Here is a 17,143-nt window from a genome sequence, read left to right as displayed (position 1 = left end):
GTGCTTCACGCTCACTGGGGAGTCTGCCTGAGGATTCTCTCTCTCACTGCCCCCTCCACATGTGCACATGCATGCTTTCTCTAAAATAAATTTAAAAATCTTTTTTTTTTTTTTAAGATTTTATTTATTTGAGAGAGAGAATGAGACAGAGAGAGACAGCATGAGAGGGGGGAGGGGCAGAGGGAGAAGCAGACTCCCTGCTGAGCAGGGAGCCCGATGTGGGGGATCATAACCTGAGCTGAAGGCAGTTGCTTAACCAATTGAGCCACCCAGGCGCCCCTAAATAAATAAATCTTAAAAAAAGAAAAAAAAAAGGTGTGTGGTGATATCTCATGAGTTTCCCCCCCCAGCTGTTTAGTAAATATTGAGTATTTTTTAAACAGCTATTTACTTATTTAATTACTCACCTACATTCAAGTATAGTTGGCACCCAATATTACATTAGTTTCAGATGTACAACAGTGATCTGACAGCTCTATGTTATGCTGTGCTCAGCACAAGTGTAGCTACCCTCTGACACCATACAACGCTATTACACTACCACTGATTCCTATATTCCCTCTGCTGCATATAGTTTTAATTTTTGCAATTAAATTTCAATTCCTTCTTGTGGTCACTAAGAAATTTGGATTTACTTTTAAAGCCATGTTCTAAAAAGTTATGTATTAACAACTATAATATTATAATAAAATAATGAATTTAAGGTCTTTATAGTGAATAATTCATTTTATCCCTGCCCACCCAATGTAAACGGTTTATAGGACACAACTGGATAAAATAATCTGATATGGATAGTATATTTACAAGTACCTAAGTCCTCAAAGTTAAAAAGGTTATTTATAATTTCTTTTAAGTTTATTTATTTATTTATCTCTTCACTCAACATAGGGATTGAACTCACAACCCCGAGATCAAGAATCAAATGCTCTTCCAACTGAGCCAGCCAGGCACCCCTATTATTTTTTTTAAGTAAGCTCTATGCCCAACATGGGGCTTGAACTCATGACCCCAAGATCAAGAGTTGCATGCTCTACCAACTAAGCCAGCCAAGTGCCCCAAGGGTTATTTATGATTTGATAAGGAATGAAAAATTGGTGTTCAAAGCACCACTGATCACATGGGAATTTTCTGTACAATGTATCAATTCATAAATTAACACTGAATTTATAATACCTTTTTTTTTCCTTAAAGATTTTATTTATTTATTTGTCAGAGAGCAAGACAGTACAAGCAGGGGGAGCGGCAGAGGGAGAGAGAGAAGCGGGCTCCCCACTGAGCAGGGAGCCAGATGTGGGGCTCGATCCCAGGACCCCAGGATCATGACCTGAGCCAAATGAAGGCTTAACTGACTGAGCCACCCAGGTGCCCTGAATTTAGAATATCTGAGCCACTGAGTTTTTAGTGCCTTTTCAGATGTTTCTGTTAAACATTTTTTGGATTAGTAAGAGTTTTAGTCTTGCAGGTAGACAGACTTCCAAAAGGAAATTTGAGTTACCTTAAAATAAAACATATCCTGGTTTTACAGCTCTCTCACCCACAATAGAGGACTTAGGAATCCTTTAGCTACACCGACTGTTATTTGGGGTTTTACTTCTTGTTTTGTAGGCATTTTATCTGAATGAATATACCAAATTCATTAAAAAAAAAAATAGTTCTAGATTATACTATATCAGAAGTTTATAGAGGAGGGGCGCCTGGGTGGCTCAGTCGTTAAGCATCTGCCTTTGGCTCAGGTCATGATCCCTGGGCCCTGGGATCGAGTTCCACATCGGGCTCCCTGCTCAGCGGGAAGCCTGCTTCTCCCTCCCCCACTCCCCCTGCTTGTGTTCCCTCTCTCGCTGTCTCTATCTCTGTCAAATAAATAAATAAAATCTTAAAAAAAAAAAAAGTTTATAGAGGAAACTTTTATGTGGGGTTCCCTGACCAACAATCTGTAAAAGGAGAACAAAAAATTCACACGTGGGGGCGCCTGGGTGGCTCAGTTGGTTAAGCGACTGCCTTCGGCTCAGGTCATGATCCTGGAGTCCCGGGATCGAGTCCCGCATCGGGCTCCCTGCTCGGCGGGGAGTCTGCTTCTCCCTCTGACCCTCCCCCTCTCCTGTGCTCTCTCTCATTCTCTCTCTCAAATAAATAAATAAAATCTTTAAAAAAAAAAAAAATTCACACGTGAAAATCTAATTTAAAATCAAGAGATAACCATTAACAATCTTAGGCCTAACAACCTCTAAAGAGATGGCTTTTTGTAAAATAGTCCATTTTAAAAAACAATGAACAATCAAATTACCTTAGCAGCTTGAGATTCCCTTAAGTAATATTTTAAAAGGTCGGAAAGTTTGAGGTCCTCATCAGCAGACACTCGTGCTTCTATTTTCTGAAAAAGGGGAAAAAAATCCGCCATTTAATTAGCACTTATATTCTACAGCCAATGTTTCTTTCATAATTACTGTAAAAAAAAAAATTAAAGTTACAAATGACTACAGTATCCATTCCTATTTAATCTAATTTTCCTTGCCTTCTCCTTTCTACTAGCCTATTACTGTACTTCAGGACTTTGACCAAAAATGAACAGAAAAAAGAATGAAATCAAATGAGACTTAGTGAATTTATGGAAGGACTCTATGTTTGACTCAAGTTCTTGGCAATAATGAGTTTCAATATTATCTTTCAGCATCACTAACTACATGTACATTACTAATATACACTTATTACATCTCTTGTTACATCATTTCAATGACATGTACACATGATTTCAAAGTGATAAAGGATGGGGCTCAAGGGTGGCTCAGTCAGTTAAACATCTGACTCTTGATTTCGGCTCAGGTCATGATCTCAGGGTTGTGAGATGGAGCATGTGTTGGGCTCCACGCTGTGTGTGGAGCCTGCTTAAGATTCTCTCTCCCTCTCCCTCTCCCCTGAAATAAAAATAAAATGATAGGGCGCCTGGGTGGCTCAGTTGGTTAGGCGACTGCCTTCGGCTCAGGTCATGATCCTGGAGTCCCTGGATCGAGTCCCATATCGGGCTCCCTGCTCGGCGGGGAGTCTGCTTCTCCCTCTGACCCTCCCCCCTCTCATGTGCTCTCTCTCTCTCATTCTCTCTCTCTCAAATAAAATCTTTAAAAAAAAATAAATAAAAAAATAAAATGATAAAGGCTAACAATGAAAGACTAGGTAATTCAAATCAATCTTCCTACTGATAACAACCAGAAAACGTAGTCAAAACATTAACAAAATGTGCCTGAAGACACAAAATAGTAAACAGATGTGGTTAGTTTGAGTTGGGATAAAATGGGAAGCAGCCATGTAAGACTAAAAAGATGAAACTATTCAATTCAGTTTGGAGAGACAGAAAATTAAAAAAGATGTATTATGTCAACCAAATACAATATAGGGACCTTGTTTGAATCCCAGCTCAAACGAACTCCACTGTAAAAAGCCATCTGAGGCAAATGGGAGCATCTATATACTCAATATTTGATGATTTAAGGGGAAATCATTGATAATTGTATTGATTATATTAAAATTTTTAAAAAGTGTTCATTTTTAAGATTTTATTTATTTGAGAGAGAGGGAAAGAGAGAGAACATGAGTGGTGGGGAGGGGCAGAGGGAGAGGGAGAAGCAGACTCCCTGCAGAGCAAGGAGCCCAACGCAGGGCCTGATCCCTGGACCCTGAGATCACGAACCCGAGCCAAAGGCAGGTGCTCAAATGAGTCACCCAGGCACCCCATGACTATATTAAAATTAATTCTCATCTTTTTAAAAAAGAGATATGCACAAAGGGCAGAAAAAATGAATATGGACTTTTTGGGAAAAAGCACTTTAAGCAATGTAGAAAATGTTAACATTCAGGAAATCTGGATGACACATGTACAGGAATTCTTTGTTCTATTCTTTTTTTAAAAAATATTTTATGTATTCATTTGAGAGAGAGAGAGAATGAGTGGAGGGGAAAGGCAGAGGGAGAGGGAGAAGCAGACTCCCCACTGAGTAGTGAGCCTGACGTGGAGCTCGATCCCAGGACCCTTGAGATCATGACCTGTGCCAAAGGCAGAAGCTTAGCCATCTGAGCCACCCAGGCTCCCCTCTTTGTACTATTCTTGCAACTTTTCTGTAAGTCTGAAATTACTGTTGAAATAAAGTTAAAATTTAAAAACCCTGCACATCTAGCAGGATAACTAAAATAAAAAAGATAAGTATTATAAGCTTGTGTAGCAATCCAATACTCACATTTATTCTGGTAGGAATGTAAATTGGTACAATCACTTTGGGAAACAGTTTGGCACTGTCTATGAAAGCTTTTCACATGGAGACCCTATGACCCCTAATTCTCCCCCTGGTTATACACACCCAACAGAAATACATACTTATTTTCAGCTGAGGATATGCAAGAATGGTCTTAGAAGTACTATTTGTAAACAGCCACAAACTAGAAACTGTACAAATGCCTACCAACAGTAGAACAGATGAATAAATTCACGTATATTCTTGCAAAGGAAAGCTATATAGCAAGAAGAATGAAGGATCTATACAAACATGCAACAACATGGATGAATAGTATGGACGTAATGTTGAGTAAATGAAACCAGACATAAAAGAATACATACTGCATAAAACATTTATATAAAATATGAAAATAAAATTAATCTCTGCCGTTAGAAGCTAAGGTAGTGGTTACCCTTGTAGGAGGTGGTGACTCAGAAAGCAGGTGAAGAGGGGCAGGGCATCTGGGTTGCTGGTAAGAATTCTATATCTTTTTTTTTTTTTTTTAAAGATTTTATTTATTTATTTGAGAGAGAGAGACACAGTGAGAGAGGGAACACAAGCAGGGGGAGTGGGAGAGGGAGAAGCAGGCTTCCTGCCGAGCAGGGAGCCCGATGCGGGGCTCGATCCCAGGACCCCAGGATCAGGACCTGAGCCGAAGGCAGCCGCTTAACGACTGAGCCACCCAGGCGCCCCTAAGAATTCTATATCTTGATCTAGGTGTTCATTATATGAGTGTGTAAAATTTGCAAAATTTCACTGAGCTGTATACTTTTTTTTTTTTAAAGATTTTATTTATTTCAGAGAGAGAGAGAACACAGAGGGAGAGGGAGAAGCAGACTACCCACTGAGCAGAGAGCCCGAAGCAGGACTCGATCCCAGGACCCTGAGATCATGACCTGAGCTGAAGGCAGACGCTTAACTGACTGAGCCACTCAGGTACCCGTGAGCTGTATACTTTTTTTTTTTTTTAAAGATTTTATTTATTTATTTGAGAGAGAGAGACACAGCGAGAGAGGGAACACAAGCAGGGGGAGCGGGAGAGGGAGAAGCAAGCTTCCCGCTGAGCAGGGAGCCCGATGCGGGGCTCGATCCCAGGACCCTGGGATCATGACCTGAGCCGAAGGCAGATGCTTAACGACTGAGCCACCCAGGCGCCCCTGAGCTGTATACTTCTGATATGTGCTCTTTCCTATATATATAATATGCTTCAATAAAAAAACTTGAAGCTTAAGAAATATTCCTTTATAACAGAGAAATAAACTTAGGAAATTTCTTAATCTAACAGATAAATGCACAAAGTATATTCAAAACTGACTTAGATAAATTTAGATAAACTGATTTAGATAAATCTAGGGAACATGCTAGACGATGTTGGGTGCTTTTAAATATGGCTCCTCTCCTTCCATTAAGAAGTAGGGTAGGTCAGGGCGCCTGGGTGGCTCAGTCATTAAGCGTCTGCCTTCAGCTCAGGTCATGATCCCAGGGTCCTGGGATCGAGCCCCGCATGGGGCTCCCTGCTCAGGAGGAAGCCTGCTTCTCCCTCTCCCACTCCCCCTGCTTCTCCCTCTCCCACTCCCCCTGCTTGTGTTCCCTCTCTCGCTGTCGCTCTCTCTGTATCAAATAAATAAAATCTTAAAAAAAAAAAAAGAAGTAGGGTATGTATCCCCTCCCCTTGAATCTGGACCCTAAGACTGTATGACCAATACAGAAGTGATGCTGTGCCAGTTTCCAGGCCTTAATGAAACTAAAAATGTCTGCTTCCTATCTTTTGGGATGCTTCCTTTTGGAACCTAGCCAGCACATTGTGAGGAAGCCGAAGCAGCTCCCTGGAAAAGCAACATGCAGGTGTTATAGCCAACAGCCCTGGCTCAAGTCTCGGCTGATAGCCAGTATCATCCCCCAGACATCTGGAAGAGCCTTCATATGTTCCCTGTTGAGGCCCAGACATCATGGAGCAGAGGCAAGCCATCTCTGCTCTGTCTTTTCTGAATTCCTGACCTAAAGACTTCATTAGCATAATAAAATGGTTGTCGTTTTTAAGCTACTTATTTTAGGATGGTTTGTTATACAGCAAATAACCACAACACTACAAAAACACTAAAAGAAATAAAGATAGTCGTGGCAATGGCAATGTGCCACCTAGAGCTCCTTCAAGAGCAACTGCTTGCTGTAAGGAGCACATATGGTTCAGAGTCCTACTTGCAATCTCTCTAGATCCAGAACAATATTCATTCCAAGGTTATGCTGATCCTCCCATGCCTGCCTTGGCTGCACCCCATGAGAGGGCAGCAGGGCCAGCCCCTCCTGCCTGACACAGTGCTCCCTCTAATGAGCCACTCTGGCTGACCTACACAAAACTTCCTTGGAACTATGCTACAGTCTGAAACTCTTCCTACCCAGTACCCTCTTCCTCTGCCCTCTCCTTTCACAGGTATAGACCTGCACTATGGTCTAAAGCCTCTTCATGTCTATCCTACTCCTTCCTCTTTGTTCTTCCCAATGAATCTCTTGCATATCTGATTCCATTTTACATCTACTTGCACATCTTTTGACACATAAAGCTATTTTGTAATAAATCCCTGTTCTTTTGATGTAAACACATAGAAAAACAATGATATCTTCCCAGAAAATGCTCATTGGTACAAATACCAAAAGCAGAATAATGGACCCCAATATACAACATTTATGTATTTAATGACTCTTTCCTTTGTGAGAAAATCTCTTTTCCTTTCCTTGTCTTCACTACACATTACTCAATTGACAAAGTCCTGTTGCAATCAGATTTCTACAATGGACTAGCCACCTCCACCCTCAGTTAAGTACCCTTAAACTTCTAATGAACTTTTCACTTTTCTATCAACTTTATCAAAGTGTTTAAATATTACTGCATCTAAGACTGATCCCTGAAAATCAAGACTATGTCAACATGAAATTATTACTATGATCACACCTTTCTGTAGTTGCATATCTGTCTCGTATTGATACAACTCATTTTTATTTTTAAAGTTTTTTTTAAAGCTTTTATTTATTTGAGAGAGAGAGAGCACAAGTGGTGGAGAGGGAGAAGCAGGCTGCCGCCTGAGCAGGGAGTCCAATGCGGGGCTTGATCCCAGGACCCCTGGATCATGACCTGAGCCGAAGGCAGATGCTTAACCGACTGAGCCACCCAGGCACCCCTATTTTTTAATTTTTAAAAAGATTTTATTTATTTATTTAAGAGAGAGTGAGTGAGTGAGAGAGAGAGAGAGTGCAAGAGAAGGGAGGGGCAGAGGAAGAGGGAGAAGCAGACTCCCCACTGATTGCAAAGCCTGACACCGGGCTTCATGCCGGGCTTGAACTCGATCCCGGGATGCCAGGATCATGACCTGAGCTGAAGGCAGATGCTTAAGCAAGTGAGCCACCCAGGCGCCCTGATACAACTCATTTTTAAACCAGTGTCATGGGGGATCAAAAGCACTATCATCTTGGTAAAAGTATAATGAATCTAAGACTTTCTTCTAGCTTACAAAGCCCCAGAAAAAGATCATTCTTCATAAAAATAAATGCTGTTTCATAATGAACATGTTCTCTGATCAAAAATATGAACTTTCGGGGGTGCCTGAGTGGCTCAGTTGGTTAAGCGACTGCCTTCGGCTCAGGTCATGATCCTGGAGTCCCGGGATTGAGTCCCGCATCGGGCTCCCTGCTTGGCAGGGAGTCTGCTTCTCCCTCTGACCTTCCCCCCTCTCATGTGCTCTCTCTCTCTCACTCTCTCAAATAAATGAATAAATAAAATCTTCAAAAAAAAAAAAAAAGAATATGAACTTTTGGGGAGCCTGGGTAGCTCAGTCGGTTGGGCGTCTGCCTTTGGCTCAGGTCATGACCCCAGAGTCCTGGGATCGAGCCCCACGTTGGGCTCCCTGCTCCCGGGAAGCCTGCTTCTTCCTCTGCCTGCAGCTCCCCCTGCTTGTGTTCCCTCTCTTGCTGTCTCTGTCAAATAAATAAATATTTAAAAAAAGGGGGGGGCGCCTGGGTGGCTCAGTCATTAAGCGTCTGCCTTTGGCTCGGGTCATGATCTCAGGGTCCTGGGATCGAGCCCCGCCTTGGGCTCCCTGCTCCGCGGGAGGCCTACTTCTCCCTCTCCCACTCCCCCTGCTTGTGTTCCCTCTCTCGCTGTCTCTCTCTCTGTCAAATAAATAAAGATTAAAAAAGAAATAATATGAACTTTTACACAAATATCAGAAGGCCATAACAAAAAAATTTATTTCCTGAAAAAAACTCAAATTTTCAAATCTAAATCTGTCTCTTCATCCTTCTGAAGTATAGCTCATCTTTCTCAATAAAGTTTAACACAACCACAACAGGTTACACACTACTGTATGCAAAGATTGAGACTCTCAAAGGTTAACCAATAGTACTTACTCTTGTTTTATCAAACAGTTCTGAAACTTTGAGAAAAAACCTGGAAGGGAAAAATATTTCATCAGAAGCCAGCTTTAAAATGACTTTTCATTTCAAATGTTCAGAGCATATACCCCCAAAACCATATTAATAATGAACTTTCTTATTTCACTGCAGTAATATTTAATGGTCTTGTTCACCACAGACTTCATTAGAACAACACCTCTATACTTCCATATAACAGACTGAAAACTGTTGTTAAAAAAAATCTTCCCATTTCAAGGTTAACAGTCTAAGCCATACATTTATTTATGTATGTACTATATACTTTTTAAAGTAACCTCTACACCCAAGGCGGGGGTCGAACTCACAACCCTGAGCTCAAGAGTCACGTGCTCCACTGACTGAGCCAGCCAGGCACCCCAAGCCATACATTTAAATTAAAAAATTTTTTCCTTATATTCTTTAGCAGAATGTCACATAATAGTAAATAAAGCCTGTATCTTCAAAATTACTATAGAAGTATAGAACAATCAGATCCAAAAAGGCTGACTTAAAAGGAAAACACTAAAGTTGGAGCAGCTCTTGAAGTTATCTGATACTTGTGTTAAACATCTTCAAGTAGAGCTGCTTTGTTTTAGAAAATAACAGAAATGGGGGCGCCTGGGTGGCTCAGTCGTTAAGTGTCTGCCTTCGACTCAGGTCATGATCTCAGGGTCCTGGGATCGAGTCCCGCATTGGGCTCCCTGCTCAGCAGGGAGTCTGCTTCTCCCTCTCCCTCTCTCCCTGCTTGTGTTCCCTCTCTCGCTGTGTCTCTCTCTGTCAAATAAATAAAATCTTAAAAAAAAAAAAAAGAACAGAAATGAATAACCAATTTCTATCTCTGAATTCATGTTCACTTTTAACTAAATAGCCTATCTCTCAAATGCTGACACCAACTAAAAAATATCCCAATGCCAAACCATTAAAGGGGTATTCTGTGAAATAATATGTAATTACCGGTGACATTATAACTGGATTGGGCAAGTACTACTAAAAGCTAAAACACTATTTTATGACCTTTGTTTTATTTGACAGGTTTATGTCCAATAACTCACGGCAAGGTTGGCTTTTTCTTCTTATCAAAGAGTTAGAGACTAACTCTTTGGGAAGATAGCATGTTAATTAATGTAAGCTATATATAGTATCTTGTTTTGCTGAAAAAACCTGGATCTTACATGCCTACTAAGACGGGATATACTAGAAAAAATTCAAGGATATGGTTTAGAAAAAGGCATAAAGTATGAAAATAGTTTTGCCACTTAAAATTGAAAAAAAAGTTGGATTATTTTTCAATGAAGAGTTGGGTTTAAACAATATTATAGGAACAACTAAAATTAACTATGGTTAGATTAATGTGAAAAGCCAGTATAAAGTAAATAAACAACAGCTATGTATGCAAACATCCAGAGAGCATTTCTATACTAACATGCATAATACTTCCCCATCAGGTCACTCTACGACTGCCCTAAGATTCATTAAACTTATAATCTAGAATAGCCAGCCTCTTTAAAAAGTATAAACTGATAACATCACATTTTACTTTAAAAGTCAATTTGGCCTCCAAAAAAATACAAATATATATTATATTCTAATTCCAAAACATTTATTTATAATAAACTTCATCAAAACCTAAGAACATTTTGACATAAATTCTGTCTTCCTCTTCCTTACATACATAAATCAGCCAATTTTCATCAAATAGAACTTTGCAAATGTTAAAATTACATAAAGCCAATTTTTACTTTTCAGATTTAAAAAATAAGAGAGAAATGATAGAGAAAAAAATGACACTGATCCAAGTTTATAAGAAGCGCCTTATTATTGATGTATTTTGAAGAAGATATTCTAAATGACTCTCGGGTCAGAAATATTCTGTGTGTCCAGGCTGCCAACAAAATTTTTGTTTTATTTAATGTTTCAAATCAGAATCCTTACTTGCATATATCTGTAGAATCCTGAGTTCCTAAAGCATATAATGAAGAACCAATTCTATTGTAATCATCTGCAGCACCTATGGAAAAAAATTTTTAGAATATATTTATTCATTGATTCCAAAATACTTACTGAGCACCTACCTGCCAAACAATGTGTATGCAGTATGAAATACCCCAAGTCTGGTGAAGGAAATGACAACAGCTATATTATAACTTGATGAATATTATATTAGAAGTAGGAACAAACTACTCTGGGAGCCGGGGAAACAGATGATTCCACCTGAGTAAGTTAGGGAAGGATTTACAGACACTACTGAATGAGTCAGAACTTGTAGGATAAGCAAATCTTTACCAGGCAAAATGGAGGGGACAGCATGGATAAAGGCCAATGAGACATAAAAGAATACAGTATATTCAAACAGCCTTCTAGGAAGAAGGCACTATAGGGTATAGAAGACAGTGGACAGAGCTGAAGATGGAAAAATAAACTGGAAGTATCCTGGGGGGAAAAAACAGGTTTTTGTAAGACACGATAAAGTTTGGATTTGATCTTGTAAGAATGGGTATTATTAAACATTTTAAAATAACAGTAGTGGTAAAAACAACCATTAAGGATTTTAGATAAAAAATTCTGCTGCCTAGAATAAAGATTAGAAATGGAGACACAGAAGGCTGAGTAACCAACTAGGAATTTGTTGTGTCAGATACTGATGGTCAGGATCAAGTTAGCAAAAACAGTGACAGCAGAAAGGAACAAGAAAGCTAGAAGATATTTAGGAAATCTAATAGGTAGGATTTACAAACAAGAGACCTAAGGTAGGAGGGAAAATTATGGAGCTTGGGAAGCTAGATGAATGGTGGTAGCACCATTATCCTTGGGTGCTAGGAAGCGAAGTATTAAACTTCAGCACAATACTTTTCCCAGGGCTCACCCCATGGGACAACTTGTTGAGAAAAGATTTCTCGTTTCAGAGAAAGGATAGTATAAGTGCAATGGTTAAGAGCATAGAACTGGAACCAAACTGCTTAGGGTCCAATCCCAATTTACCAGCTCTACCACCTCGAGCTTATCACTTAACCTGTGTATGCCTTGCTTTCCTTATCTGGAAATGGGGATAATAATGGTACCAGCTCCGCATGATTACTTGGACTAAATGAATTAATAAATGTTACTATAGGGGCGCCTGGGTGGCTCAGTCGTTAAGCGTCTGCCTTCGACTCAGGTCATGATCCCAGGGTCCTGGGATCAAGCCCTGCATCGGGCTCCCCGCTCTGCGGGAAGCCTGCTTCTCCCTCTCCCACTCCCCCTGCCTGTGTTCCCTCTCTCGCTGTGTCTCTCTCTGTCAAATAAATAAATAAAATCTTAAAAAAAATAAATAATAAAAATAAAAAAATAAATGTTACTATATACCTGGCACATAGCAAGTACAGTATTATACAAACGTTTGCTATTATTAACGAAATCCGAGACATGCCTATTTTGTATGGAAATTCCCACTTATGCCAGCAGTATTTTACAAGGTTTAATGTGTTTATTCTCTAACAAAACAGTAATCCTTACACTGTACTTTCTTATGCTGTACAAAGTTACATTCAACAAATAAGACTGAAATCTGGTGACTCTATTTACTTTTTAAAATTATTCAAAACAGATCTATTTTGATGTTTCATAAAGAATTTTTTTGGGGGGCGCCTGGGTGGCTCAGTCGTTAAGCATCTGCCTTTGGCTCAGGTCATGATCCCAGGGTCCTGGGATGGAGCCCCACATCGGGCTCTCTGCTCAGCGGGAAGCCTGCTTCTCCCTCTCCCACTCCCCCTGCTTGTGTTCCCTCTCTCGCTCTCTCTCTCTGTGTCAAATAAATAAAAATCTTTAAAAAAAAAAAAAAAAGAATTTTTTTTTAAAGTGGGCTCCATGCCCAACATGGGGCTCAAACTCACACAAGAGTTGCATACTCTACTCATCTGAGCCAGCCAGGTGCCCCCATAAAGAAACTGTGAACACAAACTTCAGACTCTGAATGGTAACTTCTACATATGAGATTGTTCACTATTATCCTAAAAGTTTAAGTTAAAAAAAATAACACTTAAAAATCACAAAAAGGTTGGTTTATTGAGGCAGGAATCACAAATGATTTGTGTTTAAAATCAAATACATTAATATTTTATACTTAAACTGACCCTGAAATTATTTTTTAGAGCAAGACATTCCTGGATCCTAATATCTGGCCCTGAGAATACTACCCTCTTTAGCTGTTACATCATTATATGATCACAGAAAATAAGCAAACTGCCCTGATTTTATACATTACAGTGATGTTGAAAACTTAAGTTTTCATAGTCCAGGCTAAGTTCATGCATCATGAAAAAATAATTTTTACTTTATAATTCTGTAAAATCGTATGTTATATAATTAATTATATGTAATAATTATGATTTTGTAAATAGGTTCACAACCATCTTTCTTAAAAGCACTGTTCCAGGGGCGCCTGGGTGGCTCAGTCGTTAAACATCTGCCTTCGGCTCAGGTCATGATCTCAGGGTCCTGGGATCGAGCCCCGCATCGGGCTCTCTGCTCAGCGGGAAGCCTGCTTCTCCCTCTCCCACTCCCCCTGCTTGTGTTCCTTCTCTCGCTTTGTCTCTGTCAAATAAATAAATAAAATCTTAAAAAAAAAAAAAAAAAAGCACTGTTCCATTTCGTCAAATAAATAAAGAAGAATCACTAATATTTTCTTCAGTTTTCTTAATGGATGACTGTCTACCTTTATAGTTCTTTATGTTTCCATAGCACGAATATACACCTCTCTTACAGGACTGATTATAGTACACTGTAATTTTTTGCTTTTTGTGTTTATTTCACCTGCAAAATTTTTATTTTTTTTTACGATTTCATTTATTTATTTGAGATTGAGCACAAGCAGGCGGAGGTGCAGAGGGAGAAGCAGACTCCCCACTAAGCAGGGAGCCTGACACAGGGCTCCATCCCAGGACCCCAGGATCATGACCTGAGCTGAAGGCAGACATTTAACCAACTGAGCCACCCAGGTGTCCCTATTTATTTTTAAAAAGATTTATTTATTTGAGAGAGAGAGACAGAGCATAAGTGGGGGGAGAGGCAGAAGGAGATCCCGATGGAGGAATGATCCCAGGACCCTGAGATCATGACCTTAGCCAACATCAAGAGTTGGCTGCTTAACCAACTGAGCCACCCAGGCCCCCTGAACTCTATCACATTTAAACTCCATTGGTATAAGTGATATTTATCCCAAGAACATAAGGTTGGTTTAACATTTGAAAATATAATTAATCATACTAATAGATTAAAAAGGAAAAACGATATGATTATCTCAACACTGTAGGTGCAAAAAAGAACATTTGATAAAAATCCAACATTCATTCCTGACTTAAAAGAAAAAAAAAAACTCCCAGAAAACTAGCAATTTACAAGAGAATTTCCTCAACCTGATAAAAAGCATCTAGGAGAAACTAATGGTTTAAGATGAATGCCTTCCGTGGAGCACTGGGTGTTATGCACAAACAATGAATCATGGAACACTTCATCTAAAACTAATGATGTAATGTATGGGGATTACCATAAGAATAAAAAAAAAAAAAAAAAAGAATGAATGCCTTCCGCAGAAGTTAAGGAACAAGGCAAAGACGCCTACTCTCACCACTTCCATCCACACTCTACTGGAGCTTCAGTACGACGGGGCAAAGACAAGAAATAAATGGAACCTAAATTGGAAAGAAATCTAATTGTTTCTATTAGCAGATGATCATCTATGTAGAAGATCCAAAGGAATCTACAAATAGTTACTGGAACCAGTAAGTGAGTTTATTTAGTAAGACTGCAAGATATATGATCAATATAGAAAATACATTGTATTTCTATATATTAGCAAATAACAACTGGAAACTGAAAGATAAAATACATCATTTACAAGAGCATCAAAAATAATTAGGAATCAATCTTTATACAAGATAACTATGTATAAGATCTGTACAATGAAAGCTATAAAATATTGGAGAGAATTTAAGGAAGACCTAGCTAAATGGAGAAATACACTATATTCATGTATCAGAAGAATCAATATTGTTAAGACATCAATCCTCCCCAAATTGACCTACAGATTCTACACAATCCCAATCAAAATCCCAGACACCATTTTTATAAAAGTGACAAGCTGATTCTAAAATCCGTATGAAAGGGCGCCTGGGTGGCTCAGTTGGTTAAGCGACTGCCTTAGGCTCAGGTCATGATCCTGGAGTCCCGGGATGGAGTCCCGCATCGGGCTCCCTGCTCGGCAGGGAGTCTGCTTCTCCCTCTCCCACTCCCCGTTTGTGTTCCCTCTCTCGCTGTGTCTTTCTCTGTCAAATAAATAAATAAAATCTTAAAAAAAAAAAAAAAAGATTTTAAAAAATAAAATAAAATAAAATAAAATCCATATGAAAATGTAAAGAACCTAGAGGGGCCAAAACAACTTTGGTATAGAAGAATAAAGCAGGAGGACTTATATAAGAAAAGATATTCAACATCATCAGTCATTAGGGAAATGCAAATTAAAATCACACTGAGACGCCTATGAGAATGGCTAAAAGGAAAGAGTGAGTATCCTTGTTGGAAAAGATGTGGAGGAATTGGAACTCTCATGCACAGCTGGTAGGAATGTAAAATGGTACAGTCATTTCATTTTGGGAAAAAAAGTTTGGCAATTTCTTAAAAAGTTAATTATACACTTACCACATGACCCAGCCACTCTACTTTTAGGTATTACCCAAGAGAAATGTAAGCACATGTCCATACAAAGACTTACAAATAGATGGTTCATGTCAGCTTTATTTATAACAGTCTAAAGCTAACAATGACCCAAATGTCCACCAACAGCTGAATGGATAAACAATTGTGGTATATCCATACAACAGTATAATACTCAGCAATTAAAAGGAATGCCCTCTTGATACACATAACAACTTGAACTAATCTCAAAATAATTTTGTTGCATTTTAAAGCCAAATAATAAAGAGTACATACAGTATGATTCCATTCATATAAAATTCTAGAAAATGCAAACTAATCTATAGAGACAGGAAGCACATCAATGGTTGCCTAGGGACAGGGAAAAAGGGAGGGAATACAAAGGTCTGTAAGGGAACTTTTGGTGGTGATAGATATGTTCATTATCTTGATTATAGTGATGATTTTACACATATGTCAAAACTTATCAAACTGTATACTTTGAACATTGCAACTTACTGATACCAACTTATACCTCAATAAAGCTGTTAAAACATTAGTCTATCTTGAACTTTGAATGAATCTTTTACATACATGATTTTGTAACATCATGTACTTGATCATTTAGAAAATATTGGCTCAATGAGTTATGCAGATCTTCCAAATGTTGACACACTTCATTATACATAAACAACATCAAAAATACCACATTGACATATGATCATCAATCTCCTCAGACAAGTCTTTATTGTGAAGCAAGTTCATGAGGATGGATACAAGTTTTCAAAAATTCTAACTATTGCTGGAGAGCTTGACTTTTATCATTGTCAACAAATACTATCAGTTGTTTTCCTTAAAGTGACAGATTCACTTAATTTTTAAGAAAATGTCTACCAAATACTCAAATCTGAATAATCATAGTTTGGCAGCTTTTCTCTCAAGTAGAAACGGTGTTTTTTTTGGGGAAAAAAAAAAAAAGGCAAGATAATTCAGTTGCAACTAAAGTGCTTTTCTAAAGAGAACCATTATATTTCAGTACGCAGAGTGCTTTATGTATACCTTCCATTTCATCATTCAGAATATTAAAAAAGTGAACTCAAGGGAAGTGTTTATTACAATTAGTAATTTTAACTGCTTTATCGAGGATATTCTTAATTGAATTTTTTTTTCTAACTGCAAACACACTGCAGGAAAGAATATAGTGACTCTTAGCACAATTTGGTGCCACTGTCTTGCTCTGTGCTAAGGCACCAGTAATCTTATCCACCATGGCTTCTGCTTTATCAGTGTAAATGTCAACATGGTGAAAAATACAAAAAGCATCATGGATTGTTATGAAAATAGTTTTGACCTCACAGACTTGCTTAAAATAAAAAGAGCCTTAGGGTCAAGACTTCACAGACCACAGTTTGAGAACCACTGTTCTATAGCAAGACTTTTATAAACTATAAGTAACATAGTAACTTTATAATTATTCCATTAAAAAATGTAAGCTTTAGCCACAGAGAAAAACCTTACTTTTGTGGGATCTTGTCATCCTATCAGATTTAGCAGATGCATCCTTAACTCGGTTATGATATTCTAAAAGGAATGTTCGTTCATGCTCAAAGAAATCATCTACATCCTATAGGGTCAAAAGAAAATATAATTTTTCACTTATTTACTTTAGTGTAATACATAAATCACTTTACCATTATAATCATAAAAGATCAGTAAAACAGCACAGCTATCCTCTAATAATCAGATGTTCTAATGATTTCACCAACAAATTCAGACTTTATACAGACATG

At 38.5% G+C, this 17,143-nt stretch overlaps 1 protein-coding gene across 1 annotated transcript in view; it reads right to left on the bottom strand.

The window, feature by feature from the left end:
• SNX6 (sorting nexin 6) overlaps positions 1 to 17,143 on the bottom strand; it is a 56,218-nt gene that overhangs the window by 11,765 nt on the left and 27,310 nt on the right. The window contains exons 8-11 of the mRNA XM_021695553.1: positions 16,872 to 16,977; positions 10,620 to 10,695; positions 8,664 to 8,703; positions 2,285 to 2,371 (exon numbers count right to left, since the gene is read on the bottom strand). Of these exons, the coding sequence (XP_021551228.1) occupies positions 2,285 to 2,371; positions 8,664 to 8,703; positions 10,620 to 10,695; positions 16,872 to 16,977 (309 nt within the window). The remainder of the gene's footprint in view (positions 1 to 2,284; positions 2,372 to 8,663; positions 8,704 to 10,619; positions 10,696 to 16,871; positions 16,978 to 17,143) is intronic.

Source organism: Neomonachus schauinslandi, chromosome 9, assembly GCF_002201575.2.
Source record: "Neomonachus schauinslandi chromosome 9, ASM220157v2, whole genome shotgun sequence".
NCBI lineage: Eukaryota > Metazoa > Chordata > Mammalia > Carnivora > Phocidae > Neomonachus > Neomonachus schauinslandi.
Note: the sequence above shows the minus strand (reverse complement) of the source record. Positions and strands in the feature narration are given on the sequence as shown.